This window comes from Salvelinus alpinus, chromosome 9 (assembly GCF_045679555.1).
Source record: "Salvelinus alpinus chromosome 9, SLU_Salpinus.1, whole genome shotgun sequence".
Lineage (NCBI taxonomy): Eukaryota > Metazoa > Chordata > Actinopteri > Salmoniformes > Salmonidae > Salvelinus > Salvelinus alpinus.
Genome location: NC_092094.1, coordinates 53,621,849 through 53,648,708, shown reverse-complemented (window position 1 = coordinate 53,648,708; position 26,860 = coordinate 53,621,849). Strand labels below are relative to the sequence as shown.

Here is a 26,860-nt window from a genome sequence, read left to right as displayed (position 1 = left end):
AAAGTATTTGATCAGCAAGAGCAGGCCTGGGCTCAGGGTTGCAATATCCATTGCAGTATGTAATGAAGCTTAACTGCTGGGATGGTGTAAATAAAACTAACTTTGCTCTGTGCTTCTCCAAGCATGAACTTCGAAGCCTATAGCAGCGTTTCACCAAACTCGGTCCTGGGGACCTCAAAGGTGCACGTTTTGCATTTTGCCCTAACACTACACAGCTGATTCAAATAATCCAAGCTTGTTGATGAGTTCATTATTTGAATCAACTGTGTACTGCTAGGACAAAAAACCAAAAGGTGCAGTTTGGGAAACACTAGCCTTTAGGCTATGGATTATTTGAGACCCCACTAAATAGCCTATAGGTGCACTTGGTATTGCACGCCCAGCGGAGAATCAGAGATGAGGGTCGGCATCGGGCACACATCGATATGTAGCCTAATGAGCAACTAATTCTAAAACACTGATAAATACTGACATTTCATCAATTACAAATGACATGACCCTCCCCTGGACTAGATTGAAACAATATTAAACCTTCCCCTGGACTGGAATTGAAAAAGCATGACCCCCATTTTCCTGCCAGTATCCATTGTGTACATTTCAATCCATCCCTAACCCATGCAAGTTGATGCATGTTTAATCAAATCAAATGTATTTATTTAGCCCTTCTTACATCAGCTGATATATCAAAGTGCTGTACAGAAACCCAGCCTAAAACCCCAAACAGCAAGCGATGCAGGTGTAGAAGAGCGGCACTTATTTCTTAATAGATGAAAATATCCATTAGATATGTCACATGAAACCGATCACACGTGCGGTGCGCTTTTGAGAACTGTGTTTTACCGCCAATTGCAATTTGGAACATTTGTGTGTAGCCTACAGCCATATGCGCATTGTTGAGCTTATAATATGAAGAAATAAAACGTTGTCAACATTTGTAAGGTAAATGGTCAGATCTGTTGCATCAGCCTCATTGCTTTTTTAAAATGTTTTTTAATGTGCAATGGTTGTATGAATTTTGGTCTGTGGTCCTAGAACTGTCGGTTTTGAACCGTAGATATATTTTTTATCGTCCCGGGGACGATTGGACGCCCTTAATTTCGAGCCCTGTAGGGAATGGTTTTATAAGGACATAAAAAGTATTTAGTTGTGTTGCAATATTTTATAGCCTACCAAGGTGGGCCAACCATCCTACCAAGAGAGCCTAGAAAGGAGTGTTGTATTTTGAGACTGGCTTGAATATGCAAAGAAGCCAATAGACACAGTGTAACCTACATTTTCTTCTGATTCTCTATGGTAAAAAAGATAGTGATGCATTTTATGTTGTGATGTGGCATCGTACAATGTTGTAATAATGGTGTTACAGACCTTTTGGGGGGGGGGGGGCAAGTGGCCTCTCAAAGGTTAATGTCAAGCCCTGATTTTTTTTCCTGCTATACTTTCCTGTGTGGCATGATTCGAATCTCTAATGATCTCATTATTGTTTATCTTGGTATGTTAAGAGCTTCTGACTGCAGAATTCTCACACATTTTCTCTTCTCTTTACAGGGCAACAATGTGGGTTACTGGGAAGGGGATACCGAGAAGACCCTAAAGCTGCTGTAACCCTTCTCCCACTGCCTCCAGTAGTCTGAGAAGGTCAGACTTAACTGTGGCGCGCCTGGGCCGCTGGCACTAAGATGTCCCTAAGCAGTGGCACTGCAGGCGGGAAAGGTGTGGACTCTAATGCGGTGGACACTTATGACAGCGGTGACGAATGGGATATAGGTGTTGGCAATCTGATCATTGACCTTGACGCAGACCTAGAAAAGGACAAACTTGAGATGTCTGGCACTAAAGACGGTGGGGGCATGGCTGCCCCTCCCAGCGCTGTAGCAGCTCTACCCGACAACATAAAATTTGTTAGCCCCGTACCCGCTGCTCAAGGTAAAGAGAGTAAACCCAAATCCAAGCGAAGTAAGAACTCAAAGGAAAGTGGCAAGGCCTCGGTTACAGACGGGGCAAAGAAAGAGGCCCAGGTGCGAACCCAGGGCGAGGTTACGGGACCCGGCATTGGCACAGGTCCCACAACAAACACCAACTCTGGAAAGGGTGCTGAGAAGAGCAGCAAAGCCTCCCGTAATGTTCCTAGTGGAAAGAAAGACAAGGAAGTGGGCTCTGGGAAAAGTAAGAAGGAGAAAAGTGAAGTTGTGGCTACAGGAGTGGCTAATACTGAGAAGGAGTTAGGTGCCCCAAATCTGCCTTTGGGGGGCCCTCGTAGCGTCCCATTTGAGGGTACGCAAAATACAGACTTGGCTGTGGCCGAACCACTTGGGAATATCGCCCTGGATTCCACAGGGATTGTTGTACCACCGTTAGCCATTAAAAGTGATCCAGAAGAGATGGACAACAGTGAATGCAGAAACCTGAAGAAAGTGAAAAGTGAAAAGGTAAGTAACAAGCTGTCTTGTCTTCGATTTTGCGCTTGGCTGCTGTTAAGTCAACTGCTTTGAACTACAGCAGATGCTGTCTGTTTGTTTGCTGCCGGAATATTAGCATATCTAGCTCGCCTTGACAAGTGATTTATTACGTTTTAATGTAGCACTTTGCTTTCAAATTGAGTGAGCTACAGACGTAATCTGGTTCTCTGTGTGGGGGATAAGAGCTTTGTACTGTCTCGAAACCTCTCATGTAATCACTGAATTTGATGGGTGTGTTAAGTAGTGCATGAGGCTCCATCTTAACACTAATGGCTCCTCAGGGGACTTTCACGCTGCTGTACTCACCCCATAGCCCAGAAACAAGTGAAGTATGTTATGCAAGACCCAACATAAGCATCAGTCTGTACCACTACATATTGCAGATGCCTGTCCTTTTATGTATGCCAGTCATTTCAACAATGGGTTACTGCTCAGACCCTTCACTGCCATTCGTAAAAGGCCTGCGCAGTAACCCAGGCCCCTGTTTTCGAACCTTCTAGAAGATGTTCTCAGGCACTCAAATGGGCAGCCTTGTTTTTACACAAGTTGCTTGTTGACATAGCGGGGGGAGGGGTGGTGGAAGGCTTCAGCATGTCGGATGCCAAAGATGTGACATACCTGAGTGCCGCTGCTCTCTGATAAGGTTTCTGACAGAGACGCTGGAGAGTATTGACAAGCCATCTCTAGAAGAGGCTTTGCACCAGGAGATCAGTTCCAACTGTCAGCCATATGTCACCGCCATACGCTGAGACAAAAGTGAAGCTCAAGGGGCAGTGTTGGATGTCTTGTTCTGGCAGCAGATTTTTTGGGGGGAGAGTGTCGAAGAGCTTTAGCATTTTCCAGCCTGCAGTTAGTCAGCTGGGGGGCACTTTCAGGGTCGAGTTACCCATTAGACATAATTACTGGCCACTCTTCTCCATGTCAACTTGATAGTATGCTTTTCAAAGTCTTCATCGGATGGAACTTGGTAAGATCGACAGGAAAAGGTATCAAAGTTTCATTCGCTATGAGCTGTGTGATAGCTGCTTCTGCTGTATAGAATAGGACATCCATCCGTATTCCATTGAGGGGGTTTTCTGCTTATCTTTGGAGCTTGGGGAGTGCTGAACTCTGTGGCGGGAGGTTTCATGTGTCATCTTGCTCCATTTTCAACCTCTATCATTCAATGGTAGGGGGCATTCAGTTCAACTCATTCTCGCTGTGTCTGTCTTGGGTGGGGGAGGAGGAGAGGAAGCAGTTTACTCCCTCTGTGAGGATCATGCCGGCAGGCCAGGAAATCCTGCGACTAAAGGACAAGATATCTCTGTCGTCTGTCTAGGGTCAAAAAGTCATCCTTTGTTTAGACACATTAAAGGCTTGGTCGCATTAAAATTACATTATTCTTTAGCAAAAAACATGGTATCATCCAGTGTGGCCCTTAAGATCTCATCAATAGGCCATTTCTGACATTACGTAGTCGTCAGCAGCTGACACTGGCTAGCAGCACCCATTCTACAGTCATGACCTTCACATGCCTTTCCTGTTTGGACAACACAGGGAATTTGCAGTGCCCTATACAGGCATTAAACCTCAGTGATGGTGATTGCATGTTTCCACTGTGTCAGAGATGGAATTACTTGAGGTGAATGAGAGACTCTCTTTTTGAAATCCCTCGTAATCCGCTTTTGCCGATTTATTTTAATGTCTCCTGGTTGTCTACAGTCTGTCTCATCTCTTTAGACAATATAGGCTGTCATAAAAACCTCATCACTTACGTAATTACACTTTTTCCTACTAAGCGCCCTGCCGTAAAATGGGGATCATTCTACCACAAAATGTCTGCATTTGCTTGCACAATGCGCTAAACAGGGCATTTAAAATGTACTGTGGCCTGTGGTAGTTGGCCTTTCCTTAAAGTTCAGGAGTTGAAGTTCATTTCTGGAAGTCAAGTGAGCTTCTGTTGCCAATAGGCTACCTCCTCATTAATTAGCCATGCAAGCGGTTTCTGTCATTTCCCAGCTAAATGCCAAGCTCACAAAGAATGAGCCGTCATTTTGAATCTGCACCAGACACCTTCCTCACTGCCAGTTACCGCAACCTGCGTGGAGATCAATGGACTCTACTGTAGCGAAGGTGCTGTATGCACAAGGGGTTTAAAGCTTTCTAGCATTCCTCGCTCAGCAGTGAATCCAGACATGATTTATTTAGACTCATTTCAAACAATTTTACTTTCTTATCCCGCTGCCAAGTTTGATTGATAGTCAGTCAGGGCTCAGGTTTCTCATCCAGTCTTTATTAGACTGTCTATATTTTCACTCCTTGAATTAACTCCTGGAGCAGTGGTTTTAATGAATAGGTATTTTTGGATCTCTTTCTCTCTCTCTCTTTTCCCACTTCTCTCCTTTCTCTCGAGTGTGGAGTATTCTGTAGGGAATGTGTCTGGGTGTAAGCAGCGCCTGTGAAATGTCAGGCTCCAGCGCTCTCACAGTCAAATCCAGGGCTTTATAGCGTGACAGGAGGTCTCCTGTGCACCTGGGAGCAGCCCTTCTCTTCTCGATAGTTTCATTTTTTTTATTTCTCTTTCCCTCTCTCACTGCCCATGGTGACTTATGACTGGTGCTATTGTATTACAACTCAGGGTTAGTCAGGGCTGTGCAAACGGGGAGGAGGGGTGGCGCAGGGAGAGACAAAACTTGGACTCTCTCCCATTTCCGTGTCCGTTTCTCTGGATCCATCCTATCAAGTGACCGGGGGGACCGGTTTTGCAATCTTTCTCTGTTTTCTCTGCATTCTGGCGACCTTATCGGAATACGGGTTCTGGGTTTAAACTCTAGAAGTCAGCCATTGTGTACGTGCGTGTATTTTCTATGCGACCCAGACGGGGAAAGGTGGTGCTGTACCACAACCCTCGTTTCCTTCTCCACAGTAACTCCACATAGCAGAGCTCCAGTGGAGTGCATGCCTGCACGAGAGGCCTGCATCATGAAAAATGTCAACCCCGCCGCAATGATCTCTTTTGGGACCTGACAGAGATCATTGCGGCGGGGTGGTCATTTTTCATGATGCGTTTGGGAGTGGGCGGTCAGGCAGACAATTTTGAGATTAAAATATGATTGTTGTTCCTCAGAGTATTTGTGAACGTATTATTTTTGCACACTTTGATATTGCTTATAGGGTGCAAAATTGCTCGGACCATGGCTGGCACGTGAACTGTGTCACATACAGTACCATTCAAAAGTTTGGACACCTACTCATTCAAGGGTTTTTATTTATTTAGACTATTTTTGACATTGAAGAATAATAGTGAAGATATCAAAACTATGAAATAGCACATCATGTAGTAACTAGAGGTCGACCGATTATGATTTTCAACGCCGATACTGATACCGATTATTGGAGGACCAAAAAAAGCCAATACCGATTAATCGGCCGATTTTTATATATATATTTGTAAAAATGACAATTACAACAATACTGAATGAACAATGAACACTTTTATTTTAACTTAATATAATACATGAATAAAATAAATGTAGTCTCAAATAAATAATGAAACATGTTCAATTTGGTTTAAATAATGCAAAAACAAAGTGTTGGAGAAGAAAGTAAAAGTGCAATATGTGCCATGTAAAAAAGCTAACGTTTAAGTTCCTTGCTCAGAAAATGAGAACATATGAAAGCTGGTGGTTCCTTTTAACATGAGTCTTCAATATTCCCAGGTAAGAAGTTTTATGTTGTAGTTATTATAGGAATTATAGGACTATTTCTCTCTATATTATGTGTATTTCATATACCTTTGACTATTGGATGTTCTTATAGGCACTATAGTATTGCCAGTGTAACAGTATAGCTTCCATCCCTCTCCTCGCCGCTACCTGGGCTCGAACCAGGAACACATCGACAACAGCCACCCTCGAAGCAGCGTTACCCATGCAGAGCAAGGGGAACAACTACTCCAAGTCTCAGAGCGAGTGACGTTTGAAACGCTATTAGCACGCACCCCGCTAACTAGCTAGCCATTTCACATCGGTTACACCAGCCTAATCTCAGGAGTTGATAGGCTTGAAGTCATAAACAGCGCAATGCTTGAAGCATTGCGAAGAGCTGCTGGCAAAACGCACAAAAGTGCTGTTTGAATGAATGCTTACGAGCCTGCTCGTGCATACCATCGCTCAGTCAGACTGCTCTATCAAATCATAGACTTAATTATAACATAATAACACACAGAAATACGAGCCTTAGGTCATTAATATGGTCGAATCCGGAAACTATCATCTCAAAAACAAAACCTTTATTCTTTCAGTGAAATACGGAACCGTTCCGTATTTTATCTAACGGGTGGCATCCATAAGTCTAAATATTCCTGTTACATTGCACAACCTTCAATGTTATGTCATAATTACGTAAAATTCTGGCAAATTAGTTCGCAACGAGCCAGGCGGCCCAAACTGTTGCATATACCCTGACTCTGCATGCAATGAACGCAAGAGAAGTGACACAATTTCACCTGGTTAATATTGCCTGCTAACCTGGATTTCTTTTAGCTAAATATACAGGTTTAAAAATATATACTTCTGTGTATTGATTTTAAGAAAGGCATTGATGTTTATGGTTAGGTACACGTTGGAGCAATGACAGTCCTTTTTCGCGAATGCGCACTGCATCGATTATATGCAATGCAGGACACGCTAGATAAACTAGTAATATCATCAACCATGTGTAGTTATAACTAGTGACTATGATTGATTGATGGATTGATTGTTTTTTATAAGATAAGTTTAATGCTAGCTAGCAACTTACCTTAGCTTCTTACTTCATTCGCTAACAGGCGGGCTCCTTGTGAGGCAGGTGGTTAGAGCGTTGGACTAGTTAACCGTAAGGTTGCAAGATTGAATCCCTGAGCTGACAAGGTAAAAATCTGTCGTTCTGCCCCTGAACAAGGCAGTTAACCCACCGTTCCTAGGCCGTCATTGAAAATAAGAATGTGTTCTTAACTGACTTGCCTAGTTAAATAAAGGTGTAAAAAAATTACCGATTTCCGATTGTTATGAAAACTTGAAATCGGCCCTAATTAATCGGCCTTTCCGATTAATCGGTCGACCTCTAGTAGTAACCAAAACAGTGTTAAACAAATCACAATATATTTTAGGTTCTTCAAAGTAGCCACCCTTTGCCTTGATGACAGCTTTGCACACTCTTGGCATTCTCTCAACCAGCTTCACCTGGAATATTTTTTCCAACAGTCTTGGAGTTCCCACATATGCTGAGCACTTGTTGGCTGCCTTTCCTTCACTCTGCCGTCCAACTCATTCCAAACCATCTCAATTGGGTTGAGGTCGGGGGATTGTGGAGGCCAGGTCATCTGATGCAGCACTCCATCACTCCCCTTCTTTGTCAAATAACCCTTACACAGCCTGGAGGTGTGTTGGGTCATTGTCCTGTTGGAAAGCAAATGGTAGTCCAACTAAGAGCAAACCACATGGGAAGGCGTATCGCTAGAGTATGCTGTGGTAGCCATGCTGGCTAATTGTGCCTTGAATTCTAAATAAGTCACAGACCGTGTCACTAGCAAAGCACCATCACACCACCTCCTTCATGCGTCACGGTGGGAACCACACATGCTGAGATCATCCGTTCATCTACTCTGCGTCTCACAAAGACATGGCGGTTGAAACCAAAAATCTCAAATATGGTCTGATCAGACCAAAAGACAGATTTCCACTGATCTAATGTCCACTGCTTGTGTTTCTTGGCCCAAGCAAGTCTGTTCTTCTTATTGTTGTCCTTTAGTAGTGGTTTCTTTGCAGCAATTTGACCATGAAGGACTGATTCACACAGTTTCCTCTGAACAGTTGATGTTGAGATGTGTCTGTTACTTGAACTCTGTGAAGCATTTATTTCGGCTGTAATTTCTGAGGCTGGTACGTCTAATTAACTTATCCTCTGCAGCAGAGGTAACTCTGGGTCTCCCTTTCCTGTGGCGGTCCTCATGAGAGCCAGTTTCATCATAGCGCTTGATGGTTTTTGCAACTTCGCTTGAAGAAACATTAAAAGTTCTTGACATTTTCCGCATTGACTGACCTTCATGTCTTAAAGTAATGATGGACTGTTGTTTCTCTTTGCTTATTTGAGCTGTTCTTGCCATAATATGGACTTGGTCTTTTACCAAATAGGGCTATCTTTTGTATACCACCCCTAACTTGTCACAACTGATTGGCTCTAACACATTAAGAAGAGAAATGCCACGAATGTACTTTTAACAAGGCACACATGTTAATTGAAATGCATTCCCGGTGACTACCTCATGAAGCTGGTTGAGAGAATGCCAAGAGTTTGCAAAGCTGTCATCAAGGCAAAGGGTGGCTACGTTGAAGAATCTAAAATATATTTTGATTTGTTTAACACTTGGTTGCTACATGATTCCATATGTGTTATTTCATAGTTGGGATGTCTTCACTATTATTCTACAATGTAGAAAATAGTAAAAATAAAGAAAAATGAGTAGGTGTGTAAACTTTTGACTTGTACTGTATGCCTAAAATAACATTGTGGGACTGGTGTTCAAGACCAGTTCTTGCAGTAGCGCGTGAGAGTCTGACAGAAAGCCAGCAAGTGTGAGTGGGTGCATTATGAGAAGCTGCAGGAGCGGGAATAATAAATCAGTCCCTCACAGACCTCTGGCCTGCACCATCAGACAGAGCCACAGCCATAGCTTTGAGAACAGAGCCTAACAATAACTAGCTTACATCACTGAAATTGTATTTTTGCTCACAGAGGAGCAGGGAGACAGACAAAAATAGTATAAACCTAGGCACACACCCACCAGCACTAGCACACTTGAACTCAGCGTAGCAGGGACACACTATCTCTCTCATACACGCACACGCCCTCAGAAGAAATGAACCTTTTGATCTGAAATCTCCCTTGTGATCTAGTAGGGTTAGCCCTCACATTAGAACAGCCTCTGACTCGTGTTTCTCTTCCAGTCCAGACTCCCTCTCCTCCGCTCCTCTGTCAGGGTGTGTAATCCAAAGACCGGGGTTGTGTGTAGAGATCAGACCCACCATTCGTTTTCCAGCCATCTGTTCCGAGATGCCTGAGTAACATTCTGATTACTGCAGAAAACTAGGCAGCAAACTGGGCAGACAAAGCTCGCCTCTTATGTTCCAATCTCGTTGAGCTCTCAAATGGCCACCCCACGCGTCTAATGGAAGGGCAGTGCCTTCCCCCTGCCTGGCTGCAGTGGAACAGCGATTCCTCTTCATCCAAAAGGCTAGCTCCGGCTCTCACACAAGGCTTTTATACAGCCTTGCATTAATAGCATGTACAGCCCTTGAAATGGAGTAGGCAAGACAGAAACCTTGAATGCCAAGGCCGTCTAAGTCAAACGGGAGAAGTAGGCCAACATTTCTGTCGTCAGACTCCATGGGAGACATTTCCATTTGTCATTTTAAGACGAAAATCAGCCTTTCCTACCCACAGATCACAAGCTATAATGCCACCACCATCGCAGTCCCTTTTCAGAGAATGTAAAACGGCCTCATTGTGATCGGTGCAGGCTGTCTCCCTTTTTTTTTGTGTAACACAGTTCAGCCCCGAATCGGAATCATTGAAGTGGATGCCTTTCTTGAAGTTGAGTGTTTGTGACTTCCTTTGAAACGGGGTGGCGGATAATTGAAAACACACAAAGAAAAAGCAGGGCCTGTGCCAAGTTTTCCTTTTCTGGCGAGCTGCTCTCGTCGAATGGAACCGTTTCAATCAACTTTCCAACCATGCCGCGGTCCACTCCAGATCGAACCAGCACAGTCAGCTGCTCTGCATTAGACATGGATCACATCCATAGCTGCGATTCTTTCAGCGTTTCGTCATTTCTACACACCAGTCATTTTGGTCAAAATAACGTTAGCATTTTAAGTCTGCCAGATCAAAACAAATACTTGCCTCAGTTGGCCTTTGCAGCTTCAAATGGATTCTAGATTGATGAAATCAAACGGCCTTTCTGAAAAAAGAAACGTGGAAAACACCAAAGCTAGCTCTCTGCCCCAAGGAGAGGTAGTTGCTTGTTTTAGACCAGCGTTTCGTTTTGTCCATTTGAAAATGAGTTTGGCTGTGCAGTACCTACAGATGCTGCCAAGACAGACTTAGTGTTGTCACGATACCTGCATTTTTACTTCAATAACGATACCAGGTTTAGTATCACAATACTTGATACAATCACGATACTCAATACCAAAATGATACCAAAACTAAAAAAAGGCGTATTAGCCAAAGTCACAGAATGACACTTGATCCAGACAGATACAGTGCCTTCAGAAAGTATTCATACCCCTTGACTTATTTCACATTTTGTTATATTACTGCCTGAATTCAAAATTGATCAAATTCATTTTTTTCTCACCTATCTACACACAACACCCCGTAATGACAAAGTGAAAACATGTTTAGACATTTTTGCTAATTTATTGAAAATGAAATATAGAAATATCTCATTTTCATAAATATCCACACCCCTGAGTCAGTATTTTGTAGAAGCACAGTTGGGATGATTATAGCTATGATTCTTTCTGGGAAAGTCTCTAAGAACATTCCACACCTGGATTGTGCAACATTTGCCCGTTTTATTCTTTTCAAAATACTTCAAGCTCTGTCAAAGTGGTTGTTGATCATTGCTAGACAACCATTTTCAGGTCTTACCATAGATTGTCAAGTAGATTTAAGTAAAACTCGGCCACTCAGGAACATTCACTGTCTTCTTGTACAGTATAGATTTGGCCTTGTGTTTTCGGTTATTGTCCTGCTGAAAGCAGGGTTTCCGTTAGGAAAATGTGGCCCGTACATTTGACCGTCAACATTTCAATTTACCGGACATTTGAGAAATCTGCCGGACCCATATGCATTGGGTTCATAACCTGATTAGGGCGGGCACCCATGGTGCTCAGAATGACAGAAATCTCATTTTGATTATGATAATTAATATTAAAAGAACATGGAAGTTGAGGCTGCAACAATGTGCGGTCCTTCTTACTGAATTCTCATGTGCACTTTGAAAAAGATGATAGAATTAGGCTTGGGCGGAATCCAGATACGTTCTGGGATATTCGGTAATACCGGCACTTAACACAGGGGCGCTGTTTTCAATCCCCACTGGTACTGTGTAATCCGGAGGTAAGCAATGCTAATAAGTACATGTAAAATCCCATACAGAATGCTAACTAAATGTTAATGAGTGCATTGTGAACATTTTAGACAGTGTCTGACTTAAACTATAAAAGTAACAAAAAAATTCTACATAGTGAATGCTTGATAATGGAATAAGCAAACCATTTAGATAGATAAAGAACTAGCTACTAAATTAGCAAACTAAATGCACAACTGCAATGCATTTAGCACATTTTAGACAGTTAACTTAATAGTTATAAGATAACTAGCTGGCAAACATTTAGTTGTGAATTCCATAGTGTAATTAGATCATCTGGCGCATGCTGCACAACAGTGAGTGACGCACAAGGCTCCGGTCTCTCGCCGTTGTCCCCTGGCTTTTTCTAAATACCCCGGTATACTGTATATACGGTATACCGCCCAAGCCTAGTTAGAATAACGAACAGCAAAATCACTGCCCTATATCAATATGGAAGACTGCCATAATTAGAATTAAATGAATAAATACATAAATGCACACATACAGTGCATTCGGAAAGTATTCAGGCCCCTTGACTTTTTCCAAATTTTGTTACATTACAGCCTCATTCTAAAATAGATAAAATATTTTTTTTTTCTTAATCTACACACAATACCCCATAATGACAAACCGAACATTGTATATATATTTTTTTATTTAGCACATTTATATTAAAAAAAAGACATACCTTATTTACATAAGTATTCAGATCCTTTGCTATGAGACTCAAAATTGAGCTCTGGTGCATCCTGTTTTCATTGATCATCCTTGACATGTTTCTAGAACTTGATTGGAGTCCACCTGTGGTAAATTCAATTCATTGGACATGATTTGATTGGTCCCCAAGAACACAGGGGCCTCCAGCATTCTTAAATGGAAGAAGTGTGGAACCACCAAGACTCTTCCTAGAGCTGGTCGCCCCGCCAAACTGAGCAGTCGGGGAAGAAGGGCCTTGGTCAGGAAGGTGACCAAGAACTCGATGGTCACTCTGACAGAGCTCCAGACTTCCTCTGTGGTCTGATAAAACCAAGATTGAACTATTTGGCCTGAATGCCAAGCGTCATGTTTGGAAACAGTGAAGCATGGTGGTGGAAGCATCATGCTGTGGGGATGTTTGTCAGGGACTGGGAGACTAGTCAGGATCGAGGGAAAGCTGAGCGGAGCAAAGTACAGAGAGATCCTTGATGAAAGCCTGCTCCAGAAAGCTCAGGACCTCAGACCAGGGTGAAGGTTCACCTTCCAATGGGACAACGACCCTAAGCACACAGCCAAGACAACGCAGGAGTGACTTCGGGACAAGTCTCTGAATGTCCTTGAGTGACCCAGACAGAGTCCGGACTTGAACCCTATCGAACATCAAAAATAGCTGTGCAGCGTCGCTACCCCATCCAACCTGACAGAGCTTGAGAGGATCTGCAGAGAAGAATGGGAGAAACTCCCCAAATACAGGTGCGCCAAGCTTGTAGCGTCATACCCAAGAAGACTGTAATAGCTGCCAAAGGTGCTTCAAGAAAGTACTGAGAAAAGGGTCTGAATACTTATGTAAATGTATTTTGTATACATTTGCTAAAATTCTAAAAACCTGTTTTTGCTTTGTCATTATGGGCTAGTGTGTGTAGATTGAGGGGGGAAACTATTTAATCAATTTTAGAATAAGGCTTTAACTAAACAAAATGTGAAAAAGGTGAAGGGGTCTGAATACTTTCCGAATGCAGTGTAAATGGATAAATAAATGCACAAATGGAAAAAATAAATGATTGCACACAAGTAGATGATTATTAAATAATTAATCCCACTTTTCGTTCCATGCATTGATATTTATTTTATTTATTTCTGTATTTCATCCTCCAATATAATAATGAGGAGGTGTCAAACGTATCTAACACACCATTGGTTGATCAATGTCATGGCACTTTGAACGATTGCATTTGCCTGGGCTGCGTTCAGTATGACAGAACGTGTTTAAAGGACATTATTTCACATTGACACCCCCCAAACAATCTTTTTTGGGGCAAATTGTTTATCAAATGTATTATATGCTGGTCTCCCGAGTGGCGCAGTGGTCTAAGACACTGCATCTCAGTGCAAGAGGCATCACTGCAGTACCTGGTTCGGATCCAGGCTGCATCAATCCAGGCCGTCCCATAGGGCGGCGCACAGTTGACCCAGCGTCGGCCGTCATTGTAAATAAGAATTTGTTTTAAACTGACTTGCCTAGTTAAATAAAGATTACATTTAAAAATAAATAAATGTGCCTCACGTGCACCATAAAAAGAACAAATGGAACATTGTTCTTGCTTGACGTAGATACAGGTGAACAGTTTTGGCTGTGTTACGAGTGGGTTGCTTTTGACAAATAGGCATCGGTCTACAGCCATATAGTTTTGAACCGAGAAGAAGACCAAGGGACAAGGAGTCGCAAGAAGGAGTCGACTGGGATGAGCGAGAGGAATGTCCATTTGTCCAGAAAAGCATGGTAAGCTAACGTTACCGAGTATCAAGCTAGCTAGCTTGGCTATGAAGTCGAGTTGGCTAGCTAGCTGCGTTTTACAGCCAGACTCGGTTTTACACGTAGCTAGCTAGATAATGAACTAATTGCAATTATCAGAAACCATTATTATCTAGGTAGCTAAATATCTGTCAGATGTAAAGCAAGCAGAATCGTGACATGTCAGAAGCAATGCATGTTGACTTGCTCACATTAACTAGATCACTCATTAAGCAATAGAGTGGATACTTAATTAATAAGCTAGCAGCTCGCTAACTACAGCCAAGTAAAGAGGAGCATGTTGTCATGATGGAGTAAATCACCTTTGAGAAGCTTGCCGCAGTACGGTTTAGCCACAATAGTGGAATTTACTGGTCGCCTTAGCAATTGTTAGTGAGATGGTGCAATAAAATATAAATAATATCTTAGGTAGCTATAAATTCACATGTATGCCATGTAATTTGTCATAGCCATTATCACAAAATGGCATGCATATTTTAATCAGATCTATTGTCATTTACAGACATGAATGTGAAATAAGCATACTGATATAGGAATCCTAAATACAGGTACCATTTTCTTGTTAATCACTGCCGGTTTGTCATCCGATTTCTTGGAGCCTGGCGGAGATGGATGCAACCATACTACAAGGCAGGACATGTCTCTGCATCCAGGTTGAGGCTTGCTACCAGCAGGAATATGGAGCACTCTGTCAGTAAGTCATGATATTATTGTTTTCCTTTACATGATACTAGGCAGGAAGCCATGGGCCAGTTGGAGGTCAGGGGTGAGGACGCTCTCTCTTTCTAGCGCTCACTACCTCTATCCATCTCTCTCCAACTGCTGCAGAGACAGAGTGGGCCAAGGACCTCCAGAGCCTTCTGACCAACTACCTGCAATCTCTCCAGAGCAGTAAGCTACACTCATAATAGAATACTTGATGCACCATGTAAACCTCCTTCACTATGGCAGTCTTACCTGTGTGATGACAAAGCATATGTGACCCATTTCAAGAAGTTATGTCTCACGTCACTTTTTCACAGGAGAGGCATTTTTGCCAGAAATGTCTTCTGGAACATGTGAACTTTCATGTGCCTTAATAACAAACTTGTATGCCATCTGTAAATACGAATACAATTCTTAAATTATGAGCCTAGTTGGTTAAGCCACAGAAAAATACAGGAGCCTTCCCACTAGCCATGATTGGCAGAGATAATGGGCTGGACATGCCGACAAATGAGTTTGGATTGGTCCGCCATGTAGCTCGCTTCTGTCTATAACATAAGCTGCTTAGTATGTGTGGATTAATCCTTTCTACCAAGTCTTTTTTTTTTTTTAAGATATCATGAAGCACTGAAAACGCGTTGCTGAACTACTTTCTGGAGAACGATCGTGCCACGCTGACTCTCTGATTCTGAAAATGAATCAGACAATGAGGAAATCCCCGATTTTAGGTAAAAACATGGTCATTGAACCAGACATTGTAGAGTCTTCTGATGACAGTGGTGGGGAAAGAAACGGTATCTATGTCATCGAAGAAGTTGAGAGTTTTGAAATCAGTAGAGTGCACAGTGTAAGCAGAGAGATGGTTGCCAAATGCAAAGAGTCCTAAATAGAACACAGAAGGCTGTTGTAATCCGGAGACAGGTGCTTTCTGCATATTCAAACTAAAGGCAAACATTGTATACATGACAGAGGGAGAAGCGTTCATCCATGTTATACAGGGAAGAGTCTAGCTACATTTTCAGATATTATACATTTCTAATTTTGTCTGAAAGTTGTTTTCATTGCAAGTTAAAGCGTACTGTTAGCTGGCTGGCTAGCTAGCTAACGTTTCATATGATCTGTGTAGTAATAATATTTGTATATCAGAAATCCATTTGCATTGCTAGTAATAGCCTAATGTTAGCTAACTAGAACTAACTTGAACCCAGCTAACTTGAACCCAGATTCATGCATGGTAGTATTGCCGCATTCAAAACAACTGGGAACTCTGAAAAATACGAGGTCAAATCATGACATCAGTGATCTTCAGGTTGGAAAGTCGTAGCTTTAGAAAGATGCCCGAGTTGATGAGTTGGAATTCCGAGTTGGATGACCGATTTTTTTTCACTTATTTTTTTCCCCATTCCGAGCTCATTTTTTTTAATGCATTCCCAGTTGTTTTGAACGCACTGAAGTCTGAGATTTCCGAGTTCCCTGTTGTTTTAAACGCGGCATTAGAGTTGGGATTTTGGTTAATTGTTTAGCTAGCTAGCTACACGTCTAAACAAAATAATCCACTATGCAAGTAACCATTTATTTCACTGTACCGTTTACACCTTCTGTATCCTGTGCATGTGAAAAATAAACGTAGATTTTATTTAATATAGTGTGTGTGTTTACCAGAGATGGTAATGTGACGAACAACATGACCGGCACCAAAATCAAATTAGGAGATAGGCCAAGGACTAGATAAAGTGTATTTGTACTACTTTCACTTTTAGTCTTAACCTTTGGTTGTTTGCTACACTGTGAATCCTTAGAGATGGGTGGGGCTAATGCTTAAGAGGGTGTGAACGATGCTGAATGGGTGTAGACAGATGAAGAGCTCTCCAGTACGTGTACCAACACATTCACAGGCCATTTTCTCAAATGTGGCCTTAGAAGTTTATCAACTTTCAAAGCAGAATTACTTTCCCATTGTTCCTCAACTGCAGTGCATGATATACAATTTTCTAGCTCTAAGTCTTTACTTTTATCCAATGTAAACAACACCATTTCAAATTTTGCCTCATAGGACCGAATCCAGGTGGCGGGTCACATATTATCCAGAGCCACTGGTTGAATTGGGTTCACTGTACTCATGCCAAAACTCATGCTATCTTCTCCCTGTAAAAGTCTCGCAGTCTCCCAGACAAAACTAACACGTCCATCCCCCTATCCCCAGGTGAGTTTGCTGGGCTGTGGAACTCTAGAGCAGCACATGAAGAATCCTGCCACCTTGTTGTCAGCTATCCGCAGACAGTTCACTGAGGAAGGATGCAACTATTAAGGCTTTTAAAGGCCACATTTAGGTGTTGACCAAATGCAATATAGTTGTATAAACTCAATTGAATTGTATTGTTAGATTAGAAAACTATTTTTATATGCATGTTTGTCACATTAGCTTTGACTAACTTCTGTGGTAGCTTAAACACAAAGACAGCCCTTGATGATTCAAAAGGTCTAAAGTAAATACAATTCTCATGTCCAGGGTGAATACATTGTTTATGTACAGTGGGGAGAACAAGTATTTGATACACTGCCGATTTTGCAGGTTTTCCTACTTACAAAGCATGTAGAGGTCTGTAATTATTATCATAGGTACACTTCAACTATGAGAGACGGAATCAAAAATCCAGAAAATCACATTGTATGATTTTTAAGTAATTAATTTGCATTTTATTGCATGACATAAGTATTTGATACATCAGAAAAGCAGAACTTAATATTTGGTACAGAAACCTTTGTTTGCAATTACAGAGATCATACGTTTCCTGTAGTTCTTGACTAGGTTTGCACACACTGCAGCAGGGATTTTGGCCCACTCCTCCCTACAGATCTTCTCCAGATCCTTCAGGTTTCGGGGCTGTCGCTGGGCAATACGGACTTTCAGCTCCCTCCAAAGATTTTCTATTGGGTTCAGGTCTGGAGACTGGCTAGGCCACTCCAGGACCTTGAGATGCTTCTTACGGAGCCACTCCTTAGTTGCCATGGCTGTGTGCTTCGTGTCGTTGTCATGCTGGAAGACCCAGCCACGACCCATCTTCAATGCTCTTACTGAGGGAAGGAGGTTGTTGGCCAAGATCTCGCGATACATGGCCCCATCCATCCTCCCCTCAATACGGTGCAGTCGTCCTGTCCCCTTTGCAGAAAAGCATCCCCAAAGAATGATGTTTCCACCTCCATGCTTCACGGTTGGGATGGTGTTCTTGGGGTTGTACTCATACTTCTTCTTCCTCCAAATACGGCGAGTGGAGTTAGACCAAAAAGCTCTATTTTTGTCTCATCAGACCACATGACCTTCTCCCATTCCTCCTCTGGATCATCCAGATGGTCATTGGCAAACTTCAGACAGGCCTGGACATGCACTGGCTTAAGCAGGGGGACCTTGCGTGCGCTGCAGGATTTTAATCCATGACGGCGTAGTGTGTTACTAATGGTTTTCTTTGAGACTGTGGTCCCAGCTCTCTTCAGGTCATTGACCAGGTCCTGCCGTGTAGTTCTGGGCTGATCCCTCACCTTCCTCATGATCATTGATGCCCCACGAGGTGAAATCTTGCATGGAGCCCCAGACCGAGGGTGATTGACCGTCATCTTGAACTTCTTCCATTTTCTAATAATTGCGCCAACAGTTGTTTCCTTCTCACCAAGCTGCTTGCCTATTGTCCTGTAGCCCATCCCAGCCTTGTGCAGGTCTACAATTTTATCCCTGATGTCCTTACACAGCTCTCTGGTCTTGGCCATTGTGGAGAGGTTGGAATCTGTTTGATTGTGTGTGGACAGGTGTCTTTTATACAGGTAACGAGTTCAAACAGGTGCAGTTAATACAGGTAATGAGTGGAGAACAGGAGGGCTTCTTAAAGAGAAACTAACAGGTCTGTGAGAGCCGGAATTCTTACTGGTTGGTAGGTGATCAAATACTTATGTCATGCAATAAAATGCAAATTAATTATTTAAAAATCATACAATGTGATTTTCTGGATTTTTGTTTTAGATTCCGTCTCTCACAGTTGAAGTGTACCTATGATACAAATGACAGACCTCTACATGCTTTGTAAGTAGGAAAACCTGCAAAATCGGCAGTGTATCAAATACTTGTTCTCCCCACTGTATATCAGACATCACACAGGTTTGGCAACTAAAATATGTATCCCAGACAAGATTGAAGACTGCGACAAGTGAATAAAAGTCCGTGCTTGTGTCCGTAGCTGTTGGTGTGAATTTGAGTGGTTATATACAGTGGGGAGAACAAGTATTTGATACACTGCCGATTTTGCAGGTTTTCCTACTTACAAAGCATGTAGAGGTCTGTAATTTTTATCATAGGTACACTTCAACTATGAGAGACGGAATCTAAAACAAAAATCCAGAAAATCACATTGTATGATTTTTAAGTAATTAATTTGCATTTTATTGCATGACATAAGTATTTGATACATCAGAAAAGCAGAACTTAATATTTGGTACAGAAACCTTTGTTTGCAATTACAGAGATCATACGTTTCCTGTAGTTCTTGACTAGGTTTGCACACACTGCAGCAGGGATTTTGGCCCACTCCTCCCTACAGATCTTCTCCAGATCCTTCAGGTTTCGGGGCTGTCGCTGGGCAATATGGACTTTCAGCTCCCTCCAAAGATTTTCTATTGGGTTCAGGTCTGGAGACTGGCTAGGCCACTCCAGGACCTTGAGATGCTTCTTACGGAGCCACTCCTTAGTTGCCATGGCTGTGTGCTTCGTGTCGTTGTCATGCTGGAAGACCCAGCCACGACCCATCTTCAATGCTCTTACTGAGGGAAGGAGGTTGTTGGCCAAGATCTCGCGATACATGGCCCCATCCATCCTCCCCTCAATACGGTGCAGTCGTCCTGTCCCCTTTGCAGAAAAGCATCCCCAAAGAATGATGTTTCCACCTCCATGCTTCACGGTTGGGATGGTGTTCTTGGGGTTGTACTCATACTTCTTCTTCCTCCAAACACGGCGAGTGGAGTTAGACCAAAAAGCTCTATTTTTGTCTCATCAGACCACATGACCTTCTCCCATTCCTCCTTTGGATCATCCAGATGGTCATTGGCAAACTTCAGACAGGCCTGGACATGCACTGGCTTAAGCAGGGGGACCTTGCGTGCGCTGCAGGATTTTAATCCATGACGGCGTAGTGTGTTACTAATGGTTTTCTTTGAGACTGTGGTCCCAGCTCTCTTCAGGTCATTGACCAGGTCCTGCCGTGTAGTTCTGGGCTGATCCCTCACCTTCCTCATGATCATTGATGCCCCACGAGGTGAAATCTTGCATGGAGCCCCAGACCGAGGGTGATTGACCGTCATCTTGAACTTCTTCCATTTTCTAATAATTGCGCCAACAGCTGTTTCCTTCTCACCAAGCTGCTTGCCTATTGTCCTGTAGCCCATCCCAGCCTTGTGCAGGTCTACAATTTTATCCCTGATGTCCTTACACAGCTCTCTGGTCTTGGCCATTGTGGAGAGGTTGGAATCTGTTTGATTGTGTGTGGACAGGTGTCTTTTATACAGGTAACGAGTTCAAACAGGTGCAGTTAATACAGGTAATGAGTGGAGAACAGGAGGGCTTCTTAAAGAAAAACTAACAGGTCTGTGAGAGCCGGAATTCTTACTGGTTGGTAGGTGATCAAATACTTATGTCATGCAATAAAATGCAAATTAATTATTTAAAAATCATACAATGTGATTTTCTGGATTTTTGTTTTAGATTCCGTCTCTCACAGTTGAAGTGTACCTATGATAAAAATTACAGACCTCTACATGCTTTGTAAGTAGGAAAACCTGCAAAATCGGCAGTGTATCAAATACTTGTTCTCCCCACTGTACATGTTGACAGAAAGGCTGTGAGACCGAGAGGGAGACTGTTGCTGTATTCCCAGGTAAGGCCCTTGCTTCTGCTACCAATGAAGGCTACAGTCTTCAGTCTGGCAGCTTGAAGATGTGTCACCATCCAGGCCCGTGTCACAGCATGCAGTGGCCTGATGGGGAGATGACAATAAATGCATGATGTACCTTTCATCACCAAAGTCGTGTTAGCATTTACTGCAAATGTCGCTGAACAATTCAACCCTTTTGTTAGTGTCATTGATTTATGGAAATTCACATACAATATTGAGTTAATAAGCATTGACTAATACCTCTAGGGCAGGGATAGGCAACCCTGGTCCTGGAGTGCCGCAGGCACTTCATGTTTTTGATTTAACCGACCTGGAAAACTGGTTGTTTTGAATTTAGGCAATCACTCAACTGATCAATTAGTTCAGGCGGTCAGGGCTGTATTCAGTACATACAAATGTAAAAGAATGTTCAATTGAACGGAAACGGTGCTGTACTGAACGACTAGTCGAAACATGGGGAGGGGTTGGGTTGTGGGTTCAAAATGCACCGCTGCCCTTTTAAATACTAAACTCATTGCTTCAAGCCACACCCCGGCACACCCACCGATTGGAGCAAAAGTATCTGTCTGTTCAAGAATGTTTTGAGAAAACGTGGCTGAACTGAACGAACGCCTGTTGTGCCTAGTTGAAACTAAATCCTGCAGTACCTGAGGCACTCCAGGAACAGGGTTGCCTCTACCCCTGCTCTAGGGGTAAAATGACTGTGCAAGGTATTGGGCAACAGCTTTCTTCCAGGGCCTATATTCACAAAGCGTCTCCCACTAGGGATAGTGGTCTAGGATAACCTCCCCCTTGTCAATGTGAAGGCAAAACGTATCCTAAAATCAGTACTACTCTTGAGATTCTTTGTGAGTATGGTCCCTGGCCTGTCAGCAATGCAACAACAACAAAAACATGTACAAGAATTCGCTCAGTCAGTAATTTGTAATTTTAAATGTGCACAGCCCCCTAATCAGTCAAATTATATGAAAACAACAGTAAAATTAGGAGGGGCATTTTTCTTGCCAACTTTGTCATTTAAAGCGTAAACAAACAGGCAGGGGAACAAAGTAGTTTGACAAAAACTGTTCAAATAGTCAGTAACTAGCTACCAATATAGCTAGCAATTATATAGCTAGTTATTTTCTAGAAACCTAGCTATAGTCCACTTAGCTTGCTAGCTAAGGTGAACTGTTGGTGGGGGTTAGCAAGCTAGCTACGGTGAACTCAGTTGGTGGGGGTAAGCTAACGTTAGCTAGTTTTCAAATCAAATCAAATCAAATTTATTAGTCACATACACATGGTTAGCAGATGTTAATGCGAGTGTAGCGAAATGCTTGTGCTTCTAGTTCCGACAATGCAGTAATAACAACAAGTAATCTAACCTAACAATTCCGCAACTACTACCTTATACACGCAAGTGTAAAGGGATAAAGAATATGTACATAAAGATATATGAATGAGTGATGGTACAGACGGCATAGGCAAGGTGCAGTAGATGGTATAGAGTACGGTATATACCTATGAGATGAGTACTGTAGGGTATGTAAACATAAAGTGGCATAGTTTAAAGTGGCTAGTGGTCCATGTATTACATAAGATGGCAAGATGCAGTAGATGATATAGAGTACAGTATATACATATACATAAGAGATGTGTAATGTAGGGTATGTAAACATTACATTAGGTGGCATTGTTTAAAGTGGCTGGTGGTACATTTTTACATAATTTCCATCAATTCCCATTTTTAAGGTGGCTGGAGCTGAGTCAGTTTGTTGGCAGCGGCCGCTAAATGTTAGTGGTGGCTGTTTAACAGTCTGATGGCCTTGAGATAGAAGCTGTTTTTCAGTCTCTCGGTCCCTGCTTGGATGCACCTGTACTGACCTCGCCTTCTGGATGATAGCGGGGTGAACAGGTAGTGGCTTGGGTGGTTGTTGTCCTTGATGATCTTTATGGCCTTCCTGTGACATCGGGTGGTGTAGGTGTCCTGGAGGGCAGGTAGTTTGCCCCGGGTGATGCGTTCTGCCGACCTCACTACCCTCTGGAGAGCCTTACGGTTGTGTGCGGAGCAGTTGCCGTACCAGGCGGTGATACAGCCCGACAGGATGCTCTCGATTGTGCATCTGTAGAAGTTTGTGAGTGCTTTTGGTGACAAGCCGAATTTCTTCAGCCTCCTGAGGTTGAAGAGGCGCTGCCTCTCTCAACGCTGTCTTTCCCCCAGCAGTTTCAAGATAGCTGCTTAATGGAACTTTATCAATAAGATGAATAGCTAGCAGATATATTTGTTAACCTATAAGTCCCTTGTAGCAGCTAGCTGACCCAAGTTTTCGATGCATACCTCCACACGGAAAGCAGGTAATCTGTTTTCAGTATCGGCCAGCACTGTATGTAAAGCTAAACACACCTATTTTTGCGGTTCACCTTCAAAATAAAGGCCCCGCATTGAAATGGGCACATTGCGAAATCATGCCAAATTTGCGCTAGATACTGCTAAACAAGTTATATAAATTCAACAAAAGACTAAGTTAATTTGACCAAAAAATGGCAAATCATTTGAAGACGAACTGTGGATTTATTAGACTGCATAATTGCATTGGGGGCACACTTATATTTCACTGAACAGCCTTACCTATGGATTGTGGATCAATGAAATGGGGTATCAGCCTCAGTGACACCCACAGAACGCAATTATGAAGAGTGTACCCAAATATTACCATTGTAGCTTATATTGCAGGACTTTGACTGTGGGAAATCACCTCCCCAGGCAGTCTTGTGTGTATTGGACATTCATGCTGCAATGTACAGCCTTACCTATTGTTAAAAAATGGCTAGCTGGAGCTGTCTGAGCGGTCGGCTGGGAATGCCCTCACCCGCTAGTAATTAATGTGATGTAATTGGTTCTGACTCGCTACAGGCTGTCCGGCAAGAACAGTACAGAGGCTTCTTAGTCCAGGACTTTTATTATCACCATCACACACTATAGTATTCACACTCACACAGACATCTCCAGTTTGCATAGGATGGACTTGTGGTTCTGAAAGGTAAGAACAAATCTACAATGTCGTAAGCTATGCAATAGGAATATCTACACAGGAAAGAATGGCATAGCATCTATACAGGGATATTCACATTACAGCATACACATTTACAGCACTATATGTATAAACACATCATGGAGAGAGAGAGAACTAATTAAGACAGGCAAGATTTATGGCCCTCTCTCAGAACTGGAGGATATCTGATCTGTGTCTGGTGCCACAGAGTCATAAATCTTACTGCGGGGGCAGGCGGGAGCGCTGAGGACCGCCTCTGAAACATCTAGAATTTCTTGCCAGGGCTTAACAGTAGCGTGTACTATGATAATCACATCAAATTGTATTTGTCACATGCGCCGAATACAACAGGTATAGTAGACCTTACAGTGAAATGCTTACTTACAAGCCCTTAACCAACAATGCAGTTTTAAGTAAATATCTAAAAAAGTAAGAGATAAAAGTAACAAATAATTAAAGAGCAGCAGTAAACTATACAGGGGGTACCTGTACAGAGTCCATGTGCGGGGGCACCGGTTAGTCGGGGTAATATGTATATGTAGGTAGAGTTATTAAAGTGACTATGCATAGATAATAACAGAGAGTAGCAGCAGCATAGAAGGGGTGGGTAATGCAAATAATCTGGGTAGCCATTTGATTAGATGTTCAGGAGTCTTATGGCTTGGGGGTAGAAGCTGTTTAGAAGCCTGTTTGACCTAGACTTGGTGCTCCGGTACCGCTTGCTGTGCGGTAGCAGAGAGAACAGTCTGACTAGGGTGCCTGGAGTCTTTGACAATTGTTAGGGCCTTCCTCTGACACCGCCTGGTATAGAGGTCCTGGGTGGCAGGAAGCTTAGGCCCGGTGATGTACCGGGCCGTACGCACTACCCTCTGTAGTGCCTTGCGGTCGGAGGCCGAGCAGTTGCCATACCAGGCAGTGATGCAACCCGTCAGGATGCTCTCGATGGTGCAGCTGTAAATCTTTTGAGGATGTGAGGACCCATGCCAAATCTTTTCAGTGTCCTGAGGGGGAATAGGTTTTGTCATGCCCTCTTTACGAATGTCTTGGTGTGCTTGGATCATGTTAGTTTGTTGGTGATATGGACGCCAAGGAACTTGAAGCTTTCAACCTGTTCCACTGCAGCCTCGTCGATGAGAATAGGGGCGTGTTCGGTCCTCTTTTTTTCCTGTAGTCCACAATCATCTCTTTTGTCTTGATCAAGTTGAGTGAGAGGTTGTTGTCCTTGCACCACACGATCAGATGTCTGACCTCCCTATAGGCTGTCTCATTGTTGTCGGTGATCAGGCCTACCACTGTTGTGTCATCAGCAAACTTAATGATCGTGTTGGTATTACAGATACAGACAGGAAGAGGTTGAAAATGTCAGTGAAGACACTTGCCAATTGTTCAGCGCATGCTCAGAGTACATGTCCTGGTAATCCGTCTGGCCCTGCAGCCTTGTGAATGCTGACCTGTTTAAAGGTCTCTCACATCGGCTGCGAAGTGCGTGATCACACAGTCGTCCGGAACAGCTGATGCTCTCATGCATGTTTCAGTGTTACTTGCCTTGAAGCGAGCATAGAAATGATTTAGCTCGTCTGGTAGGCTCGTGTCACTGGGCAGCTCTCAGTTGTGCTTCCTTTTATAGTTTGTAGTAGTTTGCAAGCCCTGCCACATCCGACAAGTGTCGGAGCCGGTGTAGTACGATTCGATCTTAGTCCTGTATTGATGCGTTGCCTGTTTGATGTTTTGTCTGAGGGCATAGCGGGATTTCTCATAAGCTTCCAGGTTGGAGTCCTGCTCCTTGATAGTGGCAACTCTTGCCTTTAGTTCAGTGCGAAAAAATACAGATGACAACTCTCTAGGTACTCTGTGGTGGTCTACAGCTTTTCATGGGATACTCTACCTCAGTTGAGTGAAACCTAGAGACTTCCTTAGATATCGTGCAGCAGCTGTTTACAAATGTACATAGGCCGCCACCCCGTGTCTTACGAGAGGCTGCTGTTCTGTCCTGAGGATAGTGTATAACCCGCCAGCTGCGTGTTATTTATGTCGTCGTTCAGCCACGACTCTGTGAAACATAAGATGTTACTGTTTTTGATGTCCCATTGGTAGGATATACGTGCTTTTAGTTCGTCCCACTTATTTTCCAGCGATTGAAGGTTGGCTAATAGTACGGATGGCAAAGGCAGATTAGCCAATCGTCGTCTGATCCTCACAAGGCACCCCGATCTCCTTTCGTGAAATCTCAGTTTCTTTCTCCTGTGAATGACAGGGATGACGACCTGTTCAGCTGTATGGAGTATATCCTTCCCATCCGACTCATTAAAGACTAATTATTAGTCCAATTCGGGGTGAGTTAATCGCTGTTGTGATGTCCTGAAGATCCTTTCAGTCATAAGAGACAGTAGCAACAACATTATGTACAAAATATGTTACAAACAATGCGGACAAACTAACAAAATAGCACGGTTGGTTAAGAGCCAATAAAACAGCAGCCATCCTCTCCAGTGCCATCATCATTTTTCATATATCATCATAATAAATGCAGCGGTAAAGTGCGCATACAGGCTATAGGAATGAACCATCTCTAAACAATAACATCTAATGCAATACAGGCACTTATAAACGTATCTGAGATATACGTAAGCTGCAGCAGTACTATACAGCTACAGATGTGACAAGGTTATTAGGCCTAAGGTAATTGCTTTCAGTCAGTCACCATAATTTAGCATTAACCCTCCTGACAATAAACCTCACAACTCACTTCTTGAATGCATACACAATCTTCCTAAAATAAGTGGACTGATAACTTGGTCGTCAGCCAAACTTGTGTCTTCTTCTTTGGGATTGGGTTGGCGGATCGCATCCAACTTTTAAGGCCTACACCGCCATTTACTGTACTGGAGTGTGAGGCCAGTCACGGACTACCCAGATTAAATTCTCTTCATTTGTCCTGTTCCTCTAAGAAAGTGAAATAGAGCCCTAGACACCACTAACTTTCCCTTTCCTCCCCCCACTACACCAACCAAACCCCAACCCCGTCCAAGCCTCTCTAACCCTTTCACACAATCTCTCCCTATCTACGT

The 26,860-nt window shown here is 43.0% G+C and overlaps 1 protein-coding gene across 1 annotated transcript in view; it reads left to right on the top strand.

Annotated features, from left to right (window-relative positions):
• znf609a (zinc finger protein 609a) overlaps positions 1 to 26,860 on the top strand; it is a 184,580-nt gene that overhangs the window by 80,075 nt on the left and 77,645 nt on the right. The window contains exon 2 of the mRNA XM_071326684.1: positions 1,546 to 2,426. Within this exon, the coding sequence (XP_071182785.1) occupies positions 1,677 to 2,426 (750 nt within the window). The 5' untranslated portion in view covers positions 1,546 to 1,676. The remainder of the gene's footprint in view (positions 1 to 1,545; positions 2,427 to 26,860) is intronic.